We start from the raw sequence: 26,242 nt of genomic DNA on the forward strand, positions 1-26,242 counted from the left end.
ATTCAGACCTTTGCTATAAAACAATGGGGGGAGGGTTAAATAAAATGCTTGGAGCATCAGGCATACAAAATTAAGACCTTTACTAAAAAAACAGGCAATCCACTTATACTTGGCAAACATCAGTACAGTAGCGCTTTCGAATATTTCTGTACTGCAGTTGTATTATGTTAGAAATGTACTAATGATGTTACCATGACTTTATATATTTAGCTATCTGAATACTCAAATAAAAGGCACATATTAAGTACATTCACTAGTGGCGAAATATTAAACTTGAAAGCTTTGCCATGGATTAACTTACAATTTCCCTTAATGTTATATCAAAATGGTAATATTAAAAAAAGTTAATTTACTGGTGAGTGGCTGCTGCCCCTTACATGTGTGTACATTCAAGTGCCTGTAAAGGGGCTTACTACCCCATTAATTCCCACTCCTTTACTTCATAGTAAAAGTCTGTACTTTAACATGTTAATTTATTAATATTGGATTGCTCCCTTAATGCTCCTGGCAGTCGGACAGGAATTGGACTGCCAGTCTTGTAAAAGTATGCATGATCTGGGCATTGCAGGGGTGGCATCTGCTACTGTTTATCTGATGTGGTGCATCTTTGAGATATAGCCTTTATTTAATGCATTGATTTGTTTATTTTTATATCAGGAAACAACATTTCAATAATTAGTGCAATGGACTTTGCACCCAGCAAACCTAAACCAGTGTAAATAACTGCAAGGTTTCACAGTCCTATGTCATGTTAAGAATTGTTGCCAACAACCTGTTTGGCTGTAATGATTCATTGAAAAAGACAACCTTCTGTGTTACAAAAACAACGTGTATTCATTCGATAGAATGTTCAAGAATACAGTTATCAAGATCCTTATTCAGGTCCCATGTGTTTTTGAATTCTACCATTGTTTTGTCCCTTGTCTCTTATCTAACAAATGACATTTATGAGTAGTCCAAGATCCATTAATCATACATTGATCACCCTCACAATGTCTTAATGCTTGTCACCCCATGCCACAAGCTACATAGCTTGTATCTACAGACTGCCCTGTTATTTATGTATATCTTTTTTTACATGTTGCTTATTTCCATTATGTATATTTCTTTGAAGTATTAAAAATTGTCCTACCAACCTCAGCATCTTTCCTAAGCACCATACATATTAACTGCTTTTTAGTCCTCCCTCATATTTGTTTCTGATACAAAATATACACTATATATTTCCTGTATCAGAACTACCAACTACCTGTTTATGATATTATCAGGATGTCTACTGAAGTGTATACATTTGAAGGTGGTGCCTGCCAACACTATGTACACAGGGATTAAACATTTCACATTTTCTCCTTCCAAATATTCTACCTGTATACCTCATAGTCCACTTATTTTCTTTGCTGATTTTTTGACAGCAGTCATTTGTTTACTTTTAGAGTATCAAATAGTTTATACCTCTAAGTCCATTTTATTTTATGTTCTTCAACAAGCAACTATAATAATTGACTGAGTTCTTACTTTGATGAAAGCAATCTTGCATTTTCAAACAAATTTTACAGCGACCTTAGATGATAAAAACAATGTAATAATTGCAGCATATATTTATATATTAGGAAATGCATTTGACTAGTACACAGAAGATAAAGTATGAAATTAAAAGGATAGATGAGAATGCTTACTAGTATTTAAACTTTGCATCACTTGAGCTACTACAGAATTAGAAGCAACCAGGTCATAAAATCAGGGGACTTGTACTTGGAAATCAACACATTAGACTAGAAAAATAAAAGGAACAGAAGACTGTGTCTACTAATGTTTGAACCTTACATCACACTTATGCTTTATAAAGTGCTACCAGCAGGTTAGTAAGCCATTACAGTTTGCTAGTATTAAGAGATCAAAAAACAATAAAACATGAAGAAAAAAACGGAGTGAGTGAGACAGAGGACTGTTTCTACTAACATTCATATGCTTTCTGCAGAGCTGGTGGCAGCCATGTCATAAAATCATTGCACTTAGCATTCAGAAATCAGCACAAAATAAAATATGAAATTAGAGCATACATGAATTGGCAAATTTTAAAAAATCCCTATGGAGTACTTAATCAGAAATATTGGGTAAGAAAATGGCTGTAAGTAAGGAAATGATTCTTTAGAGCAGGGATACAGGATCTGAATTGCATAATGGAAATCAATGTCTACACCAACTGTATTTGAGGTATTGAATATTATAAAGGAGATAAAAAGAACTGAAGAGGGATCTTTAGAAAAGGAAGGGAGCAGATCACATAGAAGTAAATGGAAATTATGGGAACAATACATGCATAATAATGATCAGGAGAAGGAGTGAGGTTTTAGGGAAGGCAGGAATTTAGCAATTTTTCATAATATTGGACTGATGTTAGCAGCAAATGAAATAATTATGATACACATATATTGTATTTAAATGGAAAATGTTAAAATGGTTTGTTCTGTTAATGTATGTTTGCCTATGTCTTAAATGATAATTTAATAAAGGTGTTTAAAAAAATAAAATATGAAATTAAATGAAGAGAAAATTGTGTTTAATAAAGTTTCAGCCTTGAATTGCTTCTATGCTTTGCTGCAAGGTAGTAGCAAGCCAGAGCATATTTTTTTCTTGAGGATAAAAGGCATAGACAAAGCTACTGATTGAATCAGTGACAGATGTGAGTACAGCTGCAGTGTCAGATGGAATCTGGCTAATACCTTTAAAACTTCCTGTAGGCATCTCTACCCCCCCCCCCCCACACACACACACACACAGCAGACATGCTCAGAAAGCCAGACTGAAAATGCAAAGACCATGATCAAAACGAAAAAGCCCTGGGACTCTCACTTTAAAATGTTTTGTAATACCTTGGAGCTTTTCTCTCCCGGCCTCTGCTGAAAATGGACTCCTACCCTCTCAAACTTTCCTGGCAATCCAAATGTCAATAAATAAAAAGTGCTTAAAAAGGTTAAAAATGAGGGTAACAAAAATGATGCAAAAATACAAACATATTAGCAAAAACCCAAGGTAACATTTAGAGATTTTAATGGACGATATTACAAAAGTATGTCTCACAAAGTCAGTTACTTAGGCTTCTGAAAAAAGAGCTGTAAAATATGGGTCCAGATTCTCTAAAATACTGATGGCAGCAACATGCTAGTCATCATACCTATCAACTATGTATATTTTCACCTCACATTTTTGGTTTATTCCTTGTAAAACATGAGTTTTGTTGGCAAATCAACGAGGGGTGAAGTCACTAAACAGTGACATGCATACAGACTTCATATTCTTCAAAAAATGCATGCCAACACAAATCCTGTTATTCAAGCAACTTTCTAAGTTTATAAGAGCAATATTTAAAATCTTCCCGACTTTGAACCATTGTACCACCATTATTTTAAGCTTTGCGCAGATTTCTTACACCAAATCGATAGATACGTTAGATATAGTCCATTTCATGTATACGAAACACCTTCAAAATCGTGCACATGCGTGTAGGGGGAATTAGAAAATCATGTGAGTGAGTAAATCAAGCCTAAAACTAGGCATAAAAATGAGATTGTGTGAAGGAATCTTAGACACAGCTATATTGCCTTGGGGAAAATAGCATGCATGAGATGGGGGGGGGGGGGTTTGAGTTCTGGAAGGCAGGAAGTTGGTTAGGGTTAGGAAGGGTGGGTTGTGTAACGGTAGATGGGTAGGTACAGGAAGAATATAAAAAGCAACAGGTAGCCATGCGTGATCACTTTTCACCAGCAGAACAGAATGCCCACTCTCCCACCCTTCCTTGTAAAAGCAGGGAGATGTAGCTAGAACAAGGTGAGAAGTGGTTATGTGCTGACTCATATGAGTAGGTGCTAGCTTGCCGACCCATAAAGGTGAGCATACCAGGGGTTGGAAAGGAATTTCCTGTTTTTTATCACTGGGTTTTCAGGTTTTAACCTTCTTTAGCAAGTGATAGACAGGGTAGGTAGGTGTTGCAGCTGTGAAGGGCAGAAAAGCAGACTTGGAAGCATAGCCGAGCTTAGGCATAGGCCAACTAGGCAGTCACCTAGGGTGCCGCTCTAGCAGGGGCACTTTTCCGGTATTTATTTGGTGTAGGTAGACCAGGATGGGGGCACTGGGTGGTGTGTGTGTGTGTGTGTGTGGGGGGGGGGGGGTGTCATAGAACCCTTTTGCCTAGGGCACCAGTTGAAATAAGGCTGCTCCTGCTTGGAAGACTAAAATTGCAAAGGAGTGTGCTTGGCCTGAGGAGGGATGCAAGCTAGGACAGCTGGGTGGGTCGCCCCATGGTGTAGTTGGCAGACTGGGGCTTGGGGTTCCTCAAGTGGCAGATCCCCTTCATGAATGGTGAAGGGGACGTTCAATGTTTGGTTGTAGATCCCTTCAGCCATTGGTGGTGGTTGAGCATTTACAAGGACAGTGGTGATATGTTATGGCCTGGCTGATTTCACTTACTTTCAAGTTCTGCCCATTACACTCATCTGAATATTCTTTGTTATCACAGATTGGTCTTATTGGCAAGGACTTAATTTGATTGACATAATAAATATACAGTTGCAGCCATTTTTCCCAATAAAATGTGTGGTGTTCCTTGTTAAATGATGTGAATGCTTACTTTCACCTAAAGCTAATAGATATACTGAGTGAAGTCGAGTAATCAAGTTTAAAAATGGGTACAGCCGAGTGGTCTCACCCTGACACCTAACAACCCACTGGCAAGGCATACCTCTCAACTATCCCTAATTTTCAGGGACGTCCCTGATTTTGACCCAAATTTTAGCTCTGTCCCTCTGAATCCCTCCTAAAACTACAGACTTTGGGCAGAAAGGTGGTGAATTACACTTAATGAATAATGACAATAATTAAGAGTTAGACACTTCTTTTACTTCAGAAAAGGTGTATTAATTCATATGTTCTGATTCTCTCAATGTTTCAACTTAATGGCACTAAGATTTTAAAGGTGTCCCTGAGTTTTTCTTGACTTTTCCCTGATTCTGTTCAAATATGTACCCGATTGGTTGAGGTCTGCCGGCAGCTTACTCGACAAAGCACCAATTCGTTACTGCACATGGAAATAAACAAGAACACCCATTAAAAAACACTCAACCTCACCACAGATGATATGTAGACCGCTAAAAACTGCACACGAGAGGCAATAACTAACAGCTGTGCAAACCCATAATAGAATAGGAAAGTACTAAACTAAACGATAAACCTGCGACTCAAATACGTAAAGTCGTTATTACTGACTGAACGCACTCCGCGTCCTGCGAATAAGCGCATGTCACATGACACAAACGTCAATACAGGAACTAAGTCAGTATACTGTAGTTTGTAATTGCATTTCACTGATTTCAAAGTCTTAAGCACTGCATCTTGTCTCTTCCTAAAAGAAAAAAAGTAATATTTTATGTGGATGGAGCCAGGGGCAATATTAGAATTGGTGGAGGGCGGAGATGTGGAGGCAACAGAAAAAGCCCTGCGGGAATACAATACGAAGGTACTGTACCAGACGTATTTGTAAACAGTTCTTTGTAGTGAAAATGAGAAACGTTAGGAAGTGGAACTATGTTCAGTACATCAGAAAGAGAGATGGTTGTCATTCGTCAGAAATGGAGCCTTTCGTTTATTTTCATTGTAAGCGACACATACATTAGGAGGCGTGGTTTCGTTTTTTTAGTTGATGTAGGTAAAAGGGTGACGTGATACTACTAGCATGAATTTGTTTTAACCAATTTTGAGGCTCCTGTAGCAGTATTTAGTATAACAGTTGGAATCAGAAGCCCTAGCTAGAGGCAGTAGTAAGTGCATGTTATATTTTATAGCCATACATAATTTGTGTTCTGCTGGGGAAAACAAATTGGACATAGAAACTCTGGCAACTATTGGAACTAGTGTACTGTTTGGTAGTGCTGTGTATTTTTGCACCTATACCTTGGGTCCAGTTTGTGAATTGGTAGGAAATGATAAGAACATTAGCAAGCAGGTGGAAATATTTAGGACTTCTCACAAAGATTCCGTGCTGCTTAAACTGCCAAAACTATACCTCTTATGTGACCACTGATAAATTCTATTGTGCCTGCATAGATTTTTACAAGATATCTTTGATTCAGTAAAATGTGTTGTATCACCTGTATGTTCCATTAATGTCAGTGTACCAGTTTGGCATTTCTACTTCCCCATCCCCCTCAGGTAACTCAGTTTTTCATGTGAGTTTGCATCACAAATTCACACACACTCCCTCTATTGTGAACATACTTCACAATCTCTTACACACTCTGTTGTGAATATACTTCATAACCTCTTAGCACTAGAATTCTGGACAGAAATATAAATAATGAGGGAACAAAGGCCCAAAACCATAGAAAATGTTATCTGTTGCCCTTAGAAACTGAGAAAGTTGCAAGAGTAACAGGTTTTGCATTAGCATATATTTTCTGAAGGATAGGGAGTCTGAACTCAAATACTTAATATTTAGTGAGTTCAATCTTCAATGATCTGTCAGAAAGTCTCAAATTTCATGAGAAATAGATCACAAAATATGGGGCAGAAAGTTGAGAGGTACAGTTGTGAAATTTATAGATGAATAGTGAGAGCTGAGTTAAACAATGCCAGGCATCACATTACAGACTTGTTATACACAAACATATTTGTTGTAGTACAAAAATCCTTTCATTCTGTTATGTTTCTAAATGAATAGTGTCAGTATTTGTGTCCCTGATCAGGGTCCTTTTTTGACTCTATCCCCAATTCAAAAGATTAAATGTGAGGGCTGTGGTGGTCTCGGTTTACGCTTTGGTGTTGAGGGGGGACTTGGTTCAAAAAATGAAATTAATGCATTTATTGCCCTTAACAGAACACTCCCTTGCTGCAAATAACCTGATTATATATAAATAATGAATGTTTTTCATGATTTTCATTATACACAACTAGGATCACTTGTTTGTGTGCTTCAATAAAGGATATTCCAGTTTTAACTCAACTGTGGACTACCTACTATTTGTAGTACATATTTTACAGTTTGCTTTTTATTAGTGAACTAGGTGCATAACAATTCACGGAGTGAACTTCACACACTCCACATTGTGAAGTTTCTTTTTGTTTTTTTTTTTCCCCAAGATTTTCAGCAGAGTATTTGGGTAGGCTCAGCTTGTGAGCTACAGTGCAGTGTCTTAGCACTGTAGCTCAGCTTATGAGCTGTAGTGGTAAGACATTGCACTATCCTTTCCTGAGGAAACATTTTTACATTTTCATTAATTAACATTCTTCAGGTAGGACCATAAAATTATCATTCTGAAAATTTGAAATTATGAGCCTGCATTAAATTTAGTAAGGTGTGGTCTTAATAATTGGCAACTGACAGTATTTAAATGGAACACTTTCATCACAACTTCTTCAAAATAATAGCATTAATGTTTTGTCCATTGTTGGATATAGACCATATAATAAAACCACAAAATAACCAAACAGTGCAACCCGGACCACCTTGAAAGCCAGAAATGAAGGGCAGCTGATAATAGTTATAAAAATGTGTACAGCTTTAATTTAACAAATAAAAACAAATGAATACAACCTACATAACCTCCACTAGTTAAGCACTTTTGTCCCACAAGCTGTAACAAGGACTTATTCAGAACAGGAAGTAGCTGATTCAAGCTATTTAAAAAACAAATTTCCTCAGTTCTAATTGAAACTTAAAGGAAGAGATACCTGATAAAAAAAAAATCACACTGTATAGCCTTGGTTAAACACAAGGGAATGAAAATAGAAACACAGTTATTTAAACATTCTTCTTTCGGCTTTTTCCTGGTTAGGGGTCAAAATAGAAACACAGTTATTTAAACATTCTTCTTTCGGCTTTTTCCCGGTTAGGGGTCGCTACAGCGGATCACCTGTCCGCTCATGATTGGCAGTGGAGTTTTACGGTGTCGAGTTGCCAGTCTGGCGCTCAACCTTCCTCAGAAGGCACACACATGCACGCACTCGCTCCTAGGGCCAGTTTAGAGTGTTCAATCCACCTACAGCATGTCTTTGGGATGTGGGAGGAAACCAGAGCACCTGGAGGAAACCCACATGACCACAAGGAGGACATGCAGACTCCACACAGAAGGCACCCCAGCCGAGGATCGAACCAAAGCACCTCTTGCTGTGAGGTGGCAACGCTAACTGCTGCACCACCGTGGCTACCCACAGTTATTTAAACATTAATAACTATAAAAGCCAATTAATCAAGTTAAAAATAGTAAGTTGTAATAAATATGGTACTAAACATATTTTAAATGCAACTTATACAAAACCAGTTGTAAACACCAGTGTAGATCCAGAAGAACCCTATGCTTGACAGAAGTCCCTAAAACAAACAAACAAAGGAAAAAATAGAAAAAACGGAACCACAAACTTTTAATAAAACTTGTATAAAAAGCAGGAAAAAAACAAAACACAAATGTCAAGATATACTTTCACCATAAAGGCTTCATTAGGCAGACACAAACAACCAAAACTGAATTCATTTTTACTGAAGGTAAATTAGTCACATGGTGCTATTTGACTTGATTTTGCAAGCGCATTAAATAAGGTTTTAAAGTTACCTCATCATTAAGACCAGGAGGAATGAGTTGTGAACCTGAAGATCCATTTAAGTTCTTCATATTCAGTGAGATCTTTCATGTCACCCCCTCTCAAAGGTAATGGTATTGCTTTCAAATTTGCAAACTTAAAAGTATGAGTGCTGTCAGTATCCTGTATGTGTTTACATATAGTGTTTGTCAAGATGTTCCTATTTATATCTGAGAGATGTTACCCTGTTCTCTCTTTTAGTTTCCTGTTGGTCTTCCCTATGTAATATGTATTGCATTTGCAACTTGCTGCATATAAACAAGAATAGAGGAAAACACTGCCATTATCTTTGAGAGGGGTTAACATGAAATATAAATGAAGAACTTAAATGGATCTTCAGGTTCAGAGCTTATATTCCCCTTGCTCTTAATGACATGGTAACTTTAAATACTTATTTAAAGTGCTTGCATAATCATGGTAACTTTAAAGCCTTGTTTAAAGTGCTTGCATAATTGAGTCAGAAGCATCATGTGACTAATTTACCTTCAGTATAAATGGATTCAGCTTTGATTATTTCTGTCTGCCTTAAGAAGCCTTTATGGTGAAAGTGTATCTTGACACATTTTGTTTTTATCTTGCTTTTTATACAAGTTTTATTAAAAGTTTGTTTGTGGTTCCATTTTTTTCCATTTGTTTTCCTTTATTTGCTTCTTTTTAGAACACTGGACTTACCACTGCACTGATACCTGTTTTTTTCAACTAAAACAAACAAATACAGTGAAACTGAGCATTGAAAAGACAACCATCAAAGTTTGGCAGCCCTCAGTTTAAGGACTGGTAAAATAGAAGTCTGGTCATTGATTCCAGGGAAATGAGTGGCATCCAGTCAGATCTCCCAGTAATATTTCCTATTTATTAAACAAGTTTCCCACGCTCCACCCCTAGGGCTGGGTTCAGCAATATCCAGAATGGCAAAAACAAACTTGTTGAAAGACGCACAGGACAACAAATGCTTATATAGATCATTTTTAGAATTCTTAGATTAAATATCATATAGGCATTTGTAAATTATTTTTCCAAGAGGACGTTCAGCTTTGCCTATATAAAAGTCAGGACAGGCTTCACACTTGGCCAGATAAACCATCCTGCTTGCATTACAGTTTTCTTTACAAAAAATAATTTGGTAGACTAAACAGTTGTCCAAAGCCAGACCACTTTATTTATAATCATTTTTATAGCCTGAAGGCCATTTCAAGTTATCTCTTCATCCATTGTTGTCATCCAAAGACTTAATATTTGGGTATGTTACTGGTAAATGACACTGTTTGACTTCCATTTTAGCAAAGACTGTGTCCCTCCTCAAGGGTATGCTGAGTGAGTTGTCCCACTTGACATCAGGGGGAATGCTTAGAAGGGCTAGCTTCAACAGATCTTTCAAGCTACTGGAGAATTAACACCGTCTTTTTCCCAGTTACAACAGACATTTGATTAAAATTGTTTGTTCTGCATATTACTGCTACTGCTAAAATGCATTAATTCAGTTATACCGTTTTTAATATTTTTTTTTAGTCCGCATCCAGCAGGCAGTTCATTCTGCTTCTACATTGACCACTTTGGTCCTCCGTCCAGGTTGGTCATATGATTGCTTGGAGGAGTGAGAATCATGAGTTGTTGGACAGTGTTCTAGGGTGGCTCGGCCTTAATTTTGTATTTTTTCTTTCTTTCTGCTCTTCTCTCAGTTTTTGTAGAGTTATGTGCATGAGGTGTATATTGAAGACTTTCAGGGGGTGTAAGCACACATACTCCTTGGCATGCTAACTTTTAGGCTTCGTGCTCAGACAGCTCTGACAACATGTACCTTAAAACCTGATTCCCTTCCACCCACTAGGTGACAGTTCTGAAGTGGGATTTCCCTGCACAAAGACAGTTGTGTAAAATTTCAGTTGCACACTCCTCCTTTCTCCCCTCTCTCTTTCCCTTTGGTCATTGCTCCAGTACCTTGGCCAGTAATTGAACCAGTGTTGTCTATGGCATAGCTGGAGCTTCACTGTTCTGCACCCTAGAGCTATCTTCATTCAGTTGTACCTGCCATTACAGATTCATTTTTAAAAATTGTTCAGCAGAGAGCTAATTACTGATGTGCCTATATTGCACTAAACTGGTAATATGTCAGGAGAAAGATTTACAACATCTGTAGTGGTATTGTGTTTTAGCAGGTAAGCGAGGAAAAAGGACAGTTTGTCTACCTTGAGTTAGTCTGTATGTGAGACTTGTAGATTTATTTCTGGTCTTTATCCCCCCCTTTTCTAATATACGTCTCTAGGGACAGAAGTCTACATTTTGTAGTCAGGCTTCCAGTGATGAGGTCTACAAAAGGTGTGGAAAATTTAGTTGGTAATAAAATGGGTTTTAGAATACTTTTCTTCACCAGGCTTGATACCCCTTCTCCTGCTGAAAAGATTTGTTATGGTAACTTAATATTGCAAAGACAGACAGTATTAGGCACACCATGTGTATGCTCCAAACCTAACCATAAGAAAGCAGCCTAGACCTATAGTAGTAAGCAGGAGGAGTTGATTCTAACTGTGGAGGAAGGACACAATACTAAGAGTGGGAGAGAGCAAAGTGTTTGTGGAGAATTGATTACTCATTGTACACCAGGCTAAAGAGAAGTAAATTCATTCCACTGTTCAGACGCAGGTCTGAGATTCAAACTGCTGTATCCAGCTGTCTTCAAGGTACTCTTCCTGGAGAGACAAAATCATTTTTTGATGAAATGCATGCTAAGGAGGAAATACAGAAGTTTGTCCAACAAAAACTGAACTGTGAAACAGAAGGAAATTCCACTTCTTGTTCTTCTGGTAATAAAGAACACAGAGAGTCTGTACCTGTAAAACATTTTCCAGTATTTCAACAGAAAATGTTTGAGAGAAGGAAGGGAGCACAAGAGTTGACTAGAAGAATCGAGAGTATGGTGGAAATGAAGCAGAGACAGTATTTGGGTGATGGAGAAGAACAGTAATAAAATCAGGAACTGAATGTGGGATGACAATGATAATTGTATTTGTGACATATGACAGAACAAGAAAATCTGGAAATATTGGACTTTTCAAAATTTGTTTGATGTGTGGGGGATTCTAAATTATATGCCCTACTTCATGTCATTAATGTTCGGAAAAATTCTGTTGGTAGGGGAAGAGGGGAGAATGCTAATTGCAAGTAAAGAAGAAAACACTTTTCTTAATAGTACTGTATTTGTGGTGCATGGTTTTCTTTGTATGCTATTTTTAAGTGTAATGGGGATTGTAAACAGATGGTGGTGTTTTTTTCTCCCCTCTTTTCTTTTTCTTCTTGTACAGTTTTGAGAAATCAAAAAAAAAAAAGGAAGCCAAGTTAAAAAGGCATGGCAAAGTTCAAATTAATGTGCTTTTTTTCATTTTTGCATGGGGAAATGACTGATTAAGGACCTTTGTTTAAGAGAGAGAGAGTGCAAGTAAATGAAAAAGAATATTGAATAATATGAGGCTTTTTTTCTAGCAGTTGTGTGCAAGTATATTAATTAGCATTTCTGAAGCTGGTCATCATATCTCCATGGATACAGTCTGATAAAGAGAGACTGGAGACCATCTGGAAGGGGATTGGCTGAGGGAAAAGAAAATAAAAACAGAGAAATTGGCTAGGACATAATGTTCTCTGAAAACAATCAGGGCTATCCTAGGTGTGACTGCTTTAGAGATGATGCAAAACCAATTAGACCTGAAGTAAAGTTTTCTCAGTTTAAAATGCATAGAGATATTAATATAAACAGGTGATTTTGTTTTTTTTTTCTTTTTCACCCTTCTCTCTTTTTCTTTAAGTTTTAAGAAATGTAGGCAGTGCAGTGAAAAAAGAAAAAAACAAAAAGAAAAAGGAGGAGTGGGGGGAGGAAGTGTCTGATAGTGTGTGACAAAAAAAAAAATCAGTGTGCTTTTTCACATTCTTGTGACGGTGTTAAAATCCTAGGCGTTATCCAGTAACAAGTGTATTATAAAGCATGTAAATGAAAAAGAATATTGTAAAGCATTTTTTTCTGATAAACAAGGTACCCTCAGCAATGTTGTGTTTGTTTTGCATGTCACTAGAAGACAATTTGATAAAGAGAAATGGCTTGAGAAAGTGTTTACTGAAAACATTCAAGTGTTTTTTCAACTGGGAAAGCTATAAAGACATACAAAATCAAATAGCACTTACTAGTAACAAAGGCTGTACCATGCATCTTAGCATGACTAATGTTTCTTTGTGGTTAACTTTAGCCTGTCTATGTAGCTATCAACTTAGAAGTTATGTTCTTATTAGGAAGCAAAAACTTCAATATTTGAAGATGTACATAGTTTTGTGTGTTAATATGTTATAGGAGGGTTTTGGGGGGTGTTTTGATCTGTTTGAGGGCTTTCAAAAGAAACCAAAAAGTTATGTAAGATGTGGCATAGGCACAAGTGGATATGACAAGAAACAACTGTATGAAAGACCAACCTGCTGAACAGCATATACATGTAACATAGAAGTTGGAACTAGACATTTAACAAAAAACAGTTTTACATCAAAGGTGGTAATAACTATATAAGAAAAGAATGCTTTCTGTAATGTCTTTCAATCTAAGTGGTCTTACAGGAATTCATAAAGAATGAGTAGTGAATTATATTTAAAAATGTAGAGTGCAAATAGCTGTGCTACAGGAGACACACCTGAAAAGAACTGAACATGTGAATTGATAAAGAAAGGTTTTTCAGGATGGTTATTCAGCCGAATGTCTGGGGCAAAGAAAAACAGGAGTACCTATATTAATTGCAAGAGGAGCTCCAATAGTGATAGAAGAGGAAAAAGATAATAATGGAAAATACATAGTTCTAAGGGGCTAATATGTTCTGAAGAAGTCTGTATACATGGATGAAAGTGTTTAACCTTGAATTTTCTCCGTTTTATACTGTCCAAATAAATGCTTTGAACTGTGCTTGGATCCAGTTTCCTGGTATTTTTGCTGTTTCAGTTTGCTGTTATAGATAATATTGTTGGAATCCAGGATCAATTTTCGATATAGTCGTTTTGCCATGGATTCAATGCACGATATATCTGGCTTTGGTTCTTCTATCACAAGAGAAGAAGTAGACAAAATACATTCGGTGATGGCTATATTAAAAGGCGAACTTACGCGCCTGTTAGAACTACTTACACCGCCTTCTGTTTCTTTAAAAAATTTGGCTCAACCAAACCCTAATAACGCTACAACGACATCACGTTCCTCCATTGGCAACGTCAGCGACGAGGAGATCCCGAATGGGCAGAGGAGGTTTTAGTCACCTTTCCTGTTGGGCTGCACGCCGAGGAAGGATGTAAATGAGCGAACAGTCAGACAACAGAGTGTTTTAAACTTTTCTACCATGTCTGGCAACCAAGAGGAGGACGTTTATTTAATATCTGGGGCTAAGCCTAAACGTCTACCGCCAGCACGGACATACACAGCGCCAGAAAACATGAGTGCAAATACCAACAAAATGCAAAAAGGTAGTGTGTTTCAATGCTCCCCTGTGGGAGACAATGACAATTTGGACACTTTTAACGTTGATAAAATTATGTATAATACCGTTTGAATTCAATGTTAAAAACAGTTTGAAAAACAAATGCAATGATGTTGATGAGCATTTTACTTCTTTAAAGCAAATGATCTATAGTTTTGGTAACAAACTCAATAGAATTAAAGCATTACAAGTTGATAATATGTATTTGCGCAAATGTATTGACAGCAACATAGTCCCTATGGGGCTACGTTTTTTTAAGGAACCTATAGGGGTCAAAATGAACGCGGAAAATATCAAACTATGTAATGATATGTTTAATGGCTTTGGGAAACAATTTATGCAATTTATAGTTACATGCAATGATTCGAAATTGAGCAACTTGTTGCATGAGGTTGAATGCATGAGTAAATCCATTAAAAAGGATATGTTGTTCCCTCAATGGGAGAAACTTTACAACAAACAGTATGAATACGCAGACAATAATTGTAAAAAAGTGTTTGTCGGGAAGTGTAAGACATTACAGAGGGATTTGATGCAATATGAACAAGGAACTGCATATAGATGGAATGTTAGACAAGGTAAAGAATACAATGGAGAAATGAATAATGGTAGGAATCAAGACAATATCCATTCTAATACACATGAGGACAATTTTTTTATGGGGGGGGGGTTCCGCCAACTGGCAGACAGTAAAACGCAAAGGGAAGGGACAATACAGATGGAACAGATACAGGAAACAATAGGGGGAATATATTGGCAGACAAGATGGAAATCTAGTGGCAACGGATAATTCCCTTATTTACTATAAAAATTATATGGGAGGTTCTACATCCAACAGTACCCAATATACAAGTGGTGAAGTCAAAATATACAACTATACTGCTTATGAAGTTAGACCAGAGTTGGTACATATATTTACCAAAGGAATGAAATTCATTCACAAATGTTAAATAAATAAATAAATAAAAATTAGATCTTACAGATACTTTGGTAGAGGTTAAATTATTTCTCGGGAAATTAAATCTTGGGATATTTTTTCATCATAATTCCTCCCAATACAAATCTACAGGTGAATTAAGAAAGAAGAGTTCATTCACGCCCCCCATGTTTAAAACCTTGGTCTCTTTTGAAAATGTAATTAATACTGAACTATATGGTCTGTACAATAAATATAAGTACAATAAGAAGGATTTTGCATTAAATAAACAAGTTACTTCAGTTATAGACTCATTGAGTGAAAACAATATAAGGATTATGTCAGCGGATAAAGGGGGAGGAATCGTATTATATGATCAAGATAAATACAATAGTAAAATATTTGAACTGCTTAATAATCCACTACAGTATGAGGTATCCTCACTTAATCAAGTGAACATAGCGTATAGTAAAGTAGACTCTTACCTAGAAGAATATCTGTTGGACAATAGAGTTAATGAGGACCTATACAAGTTTCTTAGTTGCCAGTATAGGGAAGTCTACCCTATTAGAGGAATTCCCAAGGTTCACAAAAACCTTGTGGATCCCCCATTTAGACCCATAATATCTGGGAGTGACAGTAAAGTTTTTCCTTTTGGTAAAGTCATTGATTACAAGCTTAAACACATGTATAGTACCATCACACATATCATTAAGGATTCTTGGGAATTTTTGGGAATATTTAAACAAGAATTGCGGAGTCCTGATTTAATATTTGTCACTGTTGACATTCAGGATCTTTTTTCCTGCATTCCTAAGAATGACGGTCTCAACAGTTTCATCAACAGTTTACACAAATATAGTGGATTACATAAGGATGACATCTCCTTACTTACAGCATTTATGGATATAGTACTTGACTACAATTACATCTACTATGAAGGTGAGTACTATAGACAAAAAACAGGTGTGGCCATGGGGGCAGCTTGTGCCCTCATGTATGCCAATTTAGTACTACTAGACTGGGAGGAGGAATTCATCCTCAATTCCACTTGGATGCAGTACATCAAAACATATGTCCGTTACCTGGATGATATTTTCATCCTGTGGGCCGGAGATGTAGAAGAGTTGACCAATTTTATGTATTACATCAACCATACAACTAACTATCTCAGGTTTACCCATCAGCTGGACACAAAGGGGATCAATTACTTGGATGTCTATGTATATAATGATGGGAAATCCTTCCAGTCTAGAATATACAGAAAGGACACATATAGTAATGGATACCTACATTTTGATAGTGCTCATTCTTGTCATACTAAACGTAGTGTAGTAAAAGGACAATGCATAAGAGCTGCTAGGATGACATCTGCAAGGGATGAAATGTTAAATAAACTTGCCTTCATTGGTGGGTTATTTAGGGAAAAAGGATACCCTATAGACATGATTAATGATATAATTATATATGTATCAAATGAATGGGGTCAGAAATACCCACCCTTATTAGGTGTAGGTTTTAAAAAAACTCATGAGACAAGTAACAATAACAACACAAACAAAGGTGTTATGAACGACAACTATACTAAAGCCTGTATACTAAAATATGGCAAACACAGTAATGAGGTAAAGGAGATTATTAATACCAACTGGAATATATTAACAAGTGATGGTACAATAAAAGACAAGGTACCCTGTAGACCTCAATTTGTGTACAAAACAGGCAATAATTTTAAAAAGAATTATAGAGCTAAAATATAATTCTCAAAAGAATAGAAATGGCTATAAAGTAGGCACTAAGAAATGTGGAAACTGCAATTATTGCAGCTATATATTTGAGAAGACATCTATCACCTTGAATAATAATATCAAAAGTAAGGTGAAGTTTTGCCACGGTAATTGCCAGACTCAACATCTGATTTATTTAGCCTTATGTAACACCTGTTTGAATTACTATGTAGGAAAAACTGATCGACACTTGAAAAACAGAATCTATGATCACTTGTATTGTATTAGAAAATTTGATACCAACAGTGCATTGTCCAGACATTTGATAAATAATCGAGGCTGTACAGGTTTTAAATTTGCCATTCTAGAAGTGGTGAGACCCAACCCTAGAGGAGGAAATATCAAGGCAGTAGTGGGTGAAAAGGAAGTGAAATGGCAGATACGATTAAAGGCAGCTGTACCACCTGGACTTAATGAAATGATCCCTACTAAACCCTTAGTCAGGGTATAGCCTACAACAATTGCTAGTTCCTTGGTAAACTTTGACGTATTCAATATGTCTATGTTCATGTCTACACCTGATACACCTTTGTATTTGTATTTTTCATTGATATTTGGAATTCAATATTTAATAGCATTGTTAAAATGCATATAGAAATTTAAATATTAAAATACAGTAGGTCATATTATTTTACAGAGTTTTATATTAATAATATATTTTATTGTTTTATTGAATGTTGTTAATATAGAAATCAACAAATCAGTTTTTTAAGGAAGAGGTTAAATTGCAGTACATTATATAGGCTTTGCTATATAAGGATAACACATTAGATATAATTGTTTAATAGCTGTTAGACATCTAGATATGTAGAGCAATACAGGACTGTTGAAAAACATTATTGCATAGTGCATTGCAATTCATACAGTCCTTGTTATAGTACCATATACTTTACGTAGGACAAGTGAATGTGAAATGTTACAACAGTTTAACTCAAGATAATTAATGTGGTTAATTGAATGATTGTGGTTAAAGGCGGGTTTTTTTTATGTATTTAAGGGTGAGTGATTGTTGCTAATATGTTCTGAAGAAGTCTGTATACATGGATGAAAGTGCTTAACCTTGAATTTTCTCCGTTTTATACTGTCCAAATAAATGCTTTGAACTGTGCTTGGATCCAGTTTTCTGGTATTTTTGCCGCTTCAGTTTGCTGTTATAGATAATATTGTTGGAATCCAGGATCAATTTTCGATATAGGAATTCATAAAGAATGAGTAGTGAATTATATTTAAAATTGTAGAGTGCAAATAGCTGTGCTACAGGAGACACACCTGAAAAGAACTGAACATGTGAATTGATAAAGAAAGGTTTTTCAGGATGGTTATTCAGCTGAATGTCTGGGGCAAAGGAAAACAGGAGTACCTATATTAATTGCAAGAGGAGCTCCAATAGTGATAGAAGAGGAAAAAGATAATAATGGAAAATACATAGTTCTAAGGGGCTACTGGCCAGGGAGGGGATTACACTGGCATGCATTTACATCCCTCCTAAAACTGCTGTAATGGAGCTTAAGAAAATTCTGGGAGAAATAATCAGCTTTCAGCAAGGAATATTACTTATAGGTGGAGACCTGAAGTTTGGTTTGCAACAGTGAAGATGTGTCTGGGGTCCTAGAAGGGAAAATATAACAAAGGAGGGTAGATTTTTGATGAAATTTATCAAAATGTTTGGCATGGAAGATGTGAATTCAGTACTAGGAGTTCAGAGTGAATTTACATATTGCTTACAGAGTTACAAAAACTGGGCTAGGCTAGATAGATTTGATATATTACAGGAATTACAGGAAAATGTGTACTTAACTGAAGGGCTTGAAATGAACCCAATAACTATTTCAGATCATGCTCCAATGTTGTTGTTGTTTGTCTTTCGGCTTTTCCCGGTTAGGGGTCGCCACAGCAGAACTCCGGTCCGCTAATGATTGGCAGTTTTTTTTTTTATGGTGTTGATTTGCCAGCCCAAAGCCCAACCTTCAACGAAGGCACGCCAATTCAATGTATGTCTTTCAAATGCCCACTCGACCGCAGGGCAGACATGCAGACTCCACACAGAAGGCACTCCCAACCCAAGCCGAGAATCGAACGGGAGAACCTCTTGCTGTGAGACAACGCTACCGCAGATCATGCTCCAATAATAACTAAAATAAAAAAAAAATGCAAGGTAATGAAATGAAATAAAAATGAGACGTTGATGCTTTCCCACTTAGTTGAAAAGAGAGCAATTCAAGGAATGGGTTTTGGAATTAATTCAGGAGCTACTACAGAAGATAACATTTTCTTCTGAAAACATAGCTAGGGAGTGGGATAAAATTAAAGTGGAGTTTAAAACTAGGGTGGAAATGAAAGAAAGGGATATATGATTAAACAGTAACAAGAATTATTTAGAGGGATTGACAAATGTTAAAGTATTGTAAAGTAGGGGGACTCTCAGAACAAGAATAGGAGCAGCTGTAGAATGCTAAACAGAAAATAAGAGATTACTTCGACAAAATGCACGAGTTTAGAAAGATTGCTGTTAAGCAACTGTTTTTTTATAATAATTCTAGAGCATATAATCTTAGCACAACAACTCAGGCAACAGAAAGTGGAAAGGGCTATCACCAAGCTTAGGGAGCTTATAACAATGAAGATAGCAAGAGACCCTATAGAAGTATTAGAAATATTTCGGAAATGTTATGAAAGTTTGTATAAAGCAGAGAAATGTGGAAATCAAGAAAACGTACAAATGGAAATGTTTATGGAAGAATTAAATATGGTCAGGTTAGAGGCAGATGTGGCTCAATTACTAACAGTTAGGATAGGAAGGAATGAGGTAAAATGTCTATAAATAACCAATCTACAGGAAATTTCCCCAGTAATAGATGGTATTCCTGTGGAAGTTTGGAAGTTAGGAGGGAAAGAACTGATAAAGATCTGGAAGGTTTTGTTTAACAGTATTTTAAGAGGAGAAGTACCAGCATCCTGGAAGAAGGCGGTGGTAACAGTTAATACCTAAAGAGGGTAAAGATCCATTAGATCCAGCATTATATAGGCCCCTTTCAATACTAAACCATGGTTATAAAGTGTTGACTGTAATGGTTAAAAGAATGGCAAAAGTGAAACCAAAATTGATAGATATGGATCAGTGTGGTTTTGTGGAGGGGAGGCAAACATTTGACAGTATTAACAGAACACTGATGATTCAGAGGGAAGCAGACTGTAAGAAAATACCACTTTTATTGGTGGGTCTTGATGCAGAAAAAGCATTTGACAGAGTAGACTGGGATTTCATGAGCAGGGCAATGGAATCATTTGCTTTCCCTGATACAATTATATGGTTGATTAAAAGAATATACGAGGGATCTTTTTCTTTCAGCTTTTCCTGGTTAGGGGTCGCCACAGTGGCACTCCAGTCCGATAATGATTGGCAGTAAATTTTTTTTATGGTGCCGAGGTGCCAGCCTGACACCCAACCTTCAACGAAGGCACGCCCATTCACGCATGTCTTTCGAACACCACTCAACCACAGGGAGGACATGCAGACTCCACGCAGAAGGTGCTCCAGCCGAGAATCGAATGGGAGAACCTCTTGCTGTGAGGCAACAATGCTACCGCTGCACCGAAGAATATATGAGGGATCTGAGGTGTAAATTAAGGTGGGTGGGGTCCTCTCCGAGAACTTCTGCTTGAGTAGAGTAACCAGGTAGGGTTGTCTGCTTTCCCCTTTGTTGTTTGCATTGTATATGGAACCATTAGCAAAGAAAATGAAGCTAAAACAAAGGCAATAGCGGTAAATTATGTACCCACACACAAATTGGTCCAACAATATCCATATTTATGGGGACATGATAAAATGAAGTATTTAGGAGTATGAATTAGAAATGACTCAGTTGTGGGAGCTAAGGATATGTGGGAAGAGACTAAACAGAAGATAATACAAAAACTGAGAAATTGGAAGCTTTGTTATATGGATATGGATACTAAGATACAAGCCATTAAAATGTTTTTAGTCCCTTTAGTCTTATACACAGGTCAGACGTATTTTTATCAACCAGAGGAGAAACTGTGGATAGCAATTAAAAAAGAGTTGAAGGATTTTATCTGGGACTGGAAGACAGAAAGAGTGGGATAAGCTGATTCTTCCAATAAAACAAGGCAGACTAGGGTTACCCAATTTGAGGGCATATTTTAGAGCAATACAGTTAAGGCTCTTGTACATAGCACAAGCAGAAAACTATTGAAAGGAATGATGTTGATACAGGGAGTAAGCTCAAGAAATAAGGAGAGATTGGGATTTTGGATGCAAGCTCTTAAGGAGAACAGCGACAATCATACAGAGTATTATAGTCCTAAAATAGCCGGGAGTATTCTAAGAACAAACCGGCACAAAAATGAGATTTTGCCGATAAGGTTGTGGTCAAGTATTCAAAAAAATAGGTGAGAGGACTGGGATTTATTGGAAAAAACTGGCAAAAGAACCAAGGTATTGGGAGCTAATAACTAGAAAGGGAAAGGTAATAGAATGGGAAGAGGCCAAAAATTTATTTGGACTGCAGGTTAGAGATTGCCTTCTTTATCAGGGATTGATGTTGGAGTATAGGCAAAGAGAAAGAAATAGGTGACTCCTGAGTGAAAGACCAGCACTGGTAGAGTTTTTAATAGCTGTCATTAAAAAAGGAATAAGTAACGCATAAAAAATACTGCACGATAATTATAAGAATCAATCAGAGGAGCTTAGAAAGGATTAGGAAGAGAGATTGGATAAGCAATTCACAGAGAGAGAATGGGAGGATATATGTATATCTCAAAATATGCAACAAAGTTTAGAAAATTTAGGATCTTTGCCTGGAAGTGTTTACATAGGTATTTTTATACCCCAAGTAGACTCCAAAGAATTTTTCCTCAGGTGGAGAGCAAGTATTGGTGTTGTGACGGGCAAGGAGGAGGTGGCTGGGAACATATTTTTTTGGGAGTGTAATGAGCTGGCAGACTTTAGGGATTCCCTGCAGACCACTCTATCAGAGATGTTGGGTGAGCAGATTGGATTGACTTTGGAGATGATTCGTTTAAGTTATAATACAGAATCGGAATTGCCTAGACGTAGTACATCCTTGCTGAGTCTAATTATAGTGGCTGCCAAAAAAAACAATTACTAGAAAGTGGAAATCAAAGTCTAGACCAACTGTACTCGAAGTAGTGAATATAGTAACAGAGATAAATCAACTGGAATTGGGATCTTTAGAAAAGGGAGGGAGCAAACTACATAGGAAAAAATGGGAATTGTGGGAACAGTGTATGCAGAGCAGGAATGAGGTTTAAGAGGCAGGATTTGAATGAGCCATATAATGCTTAACTGACAGCGACTGGATAGATTATAAGTGATGTATAATGTTTGCAACTACAGTTGTTTCAATGGTGTCTGTGATGTATACTATTTGCATAATAATAAAGGCGTTTGTTGGGGGAATATTTATTTTAGTTCCATTACACTTTTCCATTTGACAATCTTTAGGTGTCACCTTTGATTATAATGCAATATTGTGTAGGTTATCAACAACAGTGTTACAGTTGTCAAACTTGTATTCTCTCAAATGCTGCACAAACCTGTAAGTATTCCAGCCAGGCTTTTTAATTGGAAGTATGGGAGTGTTACAACAGCTACTAGTAGGGACTATTATTTCCTCCTTAACAGACTGAATAAGCACATTGGATTCCCCCTTTGCTTCTGGCTTCAGGGGTTATTTTGGTACTCTGAGAAATTGTCCGATTCTACTCACATTCTTACTGGTTCTACCGATTTTAACAGTCCTACCTTATTAGAATGCTGTGCCCATACATTTTGGATACTTATTGCAGTGACTCCTCATCTTCCTGAAGCCATGATATTTGTTTCATCTTCACTGTTTAGTACTACTAAAACTCCCCCCTCTGCCTCACCAGGGACTTCCAAATACACTCCCTCAGGGGTACAGTAGGTGGTATATCCTAGTTTACATAACAGATCCCTTCAAATTAAATTTATTGAATCTGTGGTACTTGAGAAGAATGAATGTTTCTCTTTTATTGGACCTTAGGACACAGTGATAGGCTGTGACACACGATAAACAGCAGGAACATTAGTCACATCAACTGCTTTTACTTTATCTATAGGTTAAGGTGTTTTACTAGTTGAACTCAATTTAAGTGTAAACCTAGTGGCATCTGAACCAATTAAAATGGGATGACTTTCATTCCTTCACTTAGTTCAACACAAAGTTCCTTTTGATTAATTTCTACTAAAGCATTTAGGCTTACCTGTTTTCCCTCACCAGAGTGCTGTCAGTATGGAGCTTCCTGACTTCTCTGAGTTTGTGTAGGTGGGGGTAGGAGGGGAGCATTATTGTAGTCCATTTGCCAAGTGCTCCATTTCTGCAGTTGCCTTTGTCCATAAGGACATTCTCCTCTCCAGTTCCCAGTCTAACCACAGTAGAAACAGGTTTCATTAGCAGAGAATGAAGGAGGAACTGTAGTCAGAGTCTGCCTCTGTCCCCTAACATTCTTCTATGTACTTCATGGTGTCATTTGCTTACCATTACTTTAAAACTTTCCTGTGCCTCTTCCCTTATTTGCCGTACTTTCATAACTTAACTTCTGATTTGCAAATTCATAAGCTTTTCTTCTGTTTCTTTTTTCTTCTCTCTGTGTTCTCAGTACAGTGTTCAACATAGTTACGTACATTTTCTAGTGTTTCTAACCACCAATTAAGAAGTGTTTGTTTCAGGACAGTCTGAACCTGAAGTTGCAAGCCCTGTACAAAAGCAGAGCCCACAGCTATTCCTGCTGTTTCTACAGAGTCTGCAAGACCGGAATACCTTTGAAATACTAATTTGAACCACTCTTAAGTAATTTCCCAGAGATTCACCTTTATTTTACACTCAACCAGTTATTTTTGCCCATTCTGCTCTTTTACAGCGCATCTTACTGATTTGCTTCTAACAATGCTTTTCTTTTATCTTTCAGCCCTTCATACTCATTCCTTCTTATCCTTGCACTTGGACCTATCTCTGCTTCTTTAACTTGTTTTCTGAAAATTTTAGGAGTAACTACTACTTTTAATAACTGACACAGGTCTGGCAGACATGGGTCATAACATTCAGTAGTAGTATGCTTTTCTTCCCTAAATTTCAAAGGGTCTTCTTTTTAGGAAAATCTTTTAACTCTGTGGTATAAGTCTGTTAAGGCCCAAGACAATGGAGATGAACTGTTTCCTTCTGTTGGAATTTGTTTAAGGGTTTTCCTGTGTTATAATTTATTTTTCTTCATCAGTCGTTTCAGAGCTAGTTCCCTCATAAGTTTCATGTTTCTCCTGTTTTGCTTTAGAGCGTGTGAAGCGAGTATTATCAGAGTGTTGCTGTGTCACATCTTTTCCCTAATTTATTTTCCTGTCCTTTTTCCTCTGTTGCCTCTTTCTTGGGACTGTTTTTATCAACATAATGGGCAGTAGTAGGTGGACGAATGTCACCTTCAAAGAAAGAGGGCAGAGGGCAAAAGCTGGATAATTCTCTTTAGATGTTTCCTCCTACTGGTTAGATGTATTACTGGGCAAAGGGATCCCATATTTCATTTTCCTGCCAATGTCTTCAGATCTTTTACTTGTTGCAACAGTTTCTGGTTTGTATCTTTTAATACAGGTGCTGCAGATTACTTTTCTCTCTCAAAATCTTCACTATACCAGTCATTAAACACATCTTACTGATTTTTTTATTTATTTTTATTATGGTTCCTTTTTTCCCTAAAATGTCTTTTAATTATTTTAGTGTGATAAAAAGTCCCAGTTTGTGGAAATTGTAAAGTGGGGTTTAAAGTCATACCACTTAGCTAAACCTGCAACCTTATGTCCCATAATGATTATACATGTAGCATGCTGGAGTACCCTTAGGAGGGGTAGGAATGCTGCTTCTCTTGCCTCCATTTATTCTCCACTCTTAATCACAAACACACAGGTTACAGCAAAGTCCTGTCTGTCTTATAGCTGGGACAACCCTGCTATGAATTTACCTTAATTGAGACAACACTAATGTTGTCCTTGCTTGCTTAAAAACTTGCCTGTATGTATATTTATTCTTCCTCATTTTTTGTTTGTTTTGTTGCAGTTAGGGTATGACCAAATCCTTGAAGCTTAAATTCTAATACTTCTGTACCTACCATTTGTACAGTCCGATAAAAAGAGAAACATGAGAATCAAAGTACAAAAGAAAATCAAAGTACAAAAGAAACCTAAGGTACAAGTTAAAGTACTTAATTGTTCAGGCGCCGTTTTGTCAGGAAACGTTCTGCTGTTAGGACAGCCAGCTGCTGCTGAGGCCTCTAGTTCAGATCCAAGTCATAGCACCATCTGTTAAAGTAAGTAATATTGCAAAAAGAGAGTATCTGAATATACAACTATAATAGTGATTTCAACTCATAGCTTATGAGGGGGATCAAGAATTTTCCAACATGATCCCAAAGAAGTAAAATAAAGACAACCCTTTTATACCTTAAATGACATTAGATGTGTAATGTGAGGCACACAAGGTATTAAGAAATCCAGAATCTTACAACTACTTAAACAAGAACATCTTTATTAAATTTTCACTTATGACACAGGCAAGCATACATTTATATAAATGAAAACAAACCATATTAACATAATTTTAGTTGCAAATATTATATATCACAAAACATGTTGACATAATTGTAGTTACAGTGTACATCACTTATAATCTATGCAGTTATTGTCAGTCAAACATTACATAGCTCATTCATATCCTTCCTTCTTTTAAGCCTCATTTCTTCTCTGCATGTATTGTTCCCACAATTCCCTTTTTTCCCTGTGTAATTTGTTCCTACCCTTTTCTAAGGATTCCAGTTCCAGTTGTTTTATCTCTGTTGCTATATTCACTACTTCTAGTAAAGTTGGTTTTGACTTTGATTTCCAATTTCTAGTAATATTTTTTTTTTTTTGGCAGCCACCATAATTAGACTTGGCTTACTATGTCTAGGCAATTCCAGTTCTGTATCGTAGCTAAAAAAAAAATAATAAAGTAAAAAATAATTCCTTAGTTGCACCAATTTGCTCCCTCAGAATTCCTGACAGAGCAGTCTGCAGGGAATATTTAAAGTCTGCCAACTAATTACACTCTCAGAAAATATGTTCCAGTTACCTCATTCTTCTTCATCACACCTCCAATATTAGCTGTCTACCTGTGGAAAATTTTGGAGTCTACTTGGGGTATAAAAATACCTATGTAAACACTCCCAAACAAAGATCCTAAGTCTTCTAGACTTTGTAGTATGTCTGGGAGACGTACATATATTTCCCACAGTGTTGCTTTGTGAATTGCTTATCAAGTCTCTCTTCCCAATCCTTTCTAACCTCCTGTGATTGATTCTTATAGTTATCATAACATATTTTGTATGCTCTA

General features: G+C 36.7%; 1 protein-coding gene across 2 annotated transcripts in view; it reads left to right on the forward strand.

Annotated features, from left to right (window-relative positions):
- The first annotated feature begins 5,294 nt into the window (after positions 1-5,294).
- Positions 5,295-26,242, forward strand: part of RIC8B (RIC8 guanine nucleotide exchange factor B) — a 1,378,718-nt gene continuing 1,357,770 nt past the window's right edge. Inside the window, exon 1 of one of the 2 annotated variants that reach the window (XM_044088144.1) lies at positions 5,295-5,512. In XM_044088144.1, the coding sequence (XP_043944079.1) occupies positions 5,423-5,512 (90 nt within the window). In that variant the 5' untranslated portion in view covers positions 5,295-5,422. The remainder of the gene's footprint in view (positions 5,513-26,242) is intronic. The other variant, XM_044088145.1, reaches the window with a different exon arrangement.

The sequence above is a fragment of the Protopterus annectens genome, chromosome 11.part0 (assembly GCF_019279795.1).
Source record: "Protopterus annectens isolate FY-2018-M chromosome 11.part0, PAN1.0, whole genome shotgun sequence".
NCBI classification, from domain to species: domain Eukaryota; kingdom Metazoa; phylum Chordata; order Ceratodontiformes; family Protopteridae; genus Protopterus; species Protopterus annectens.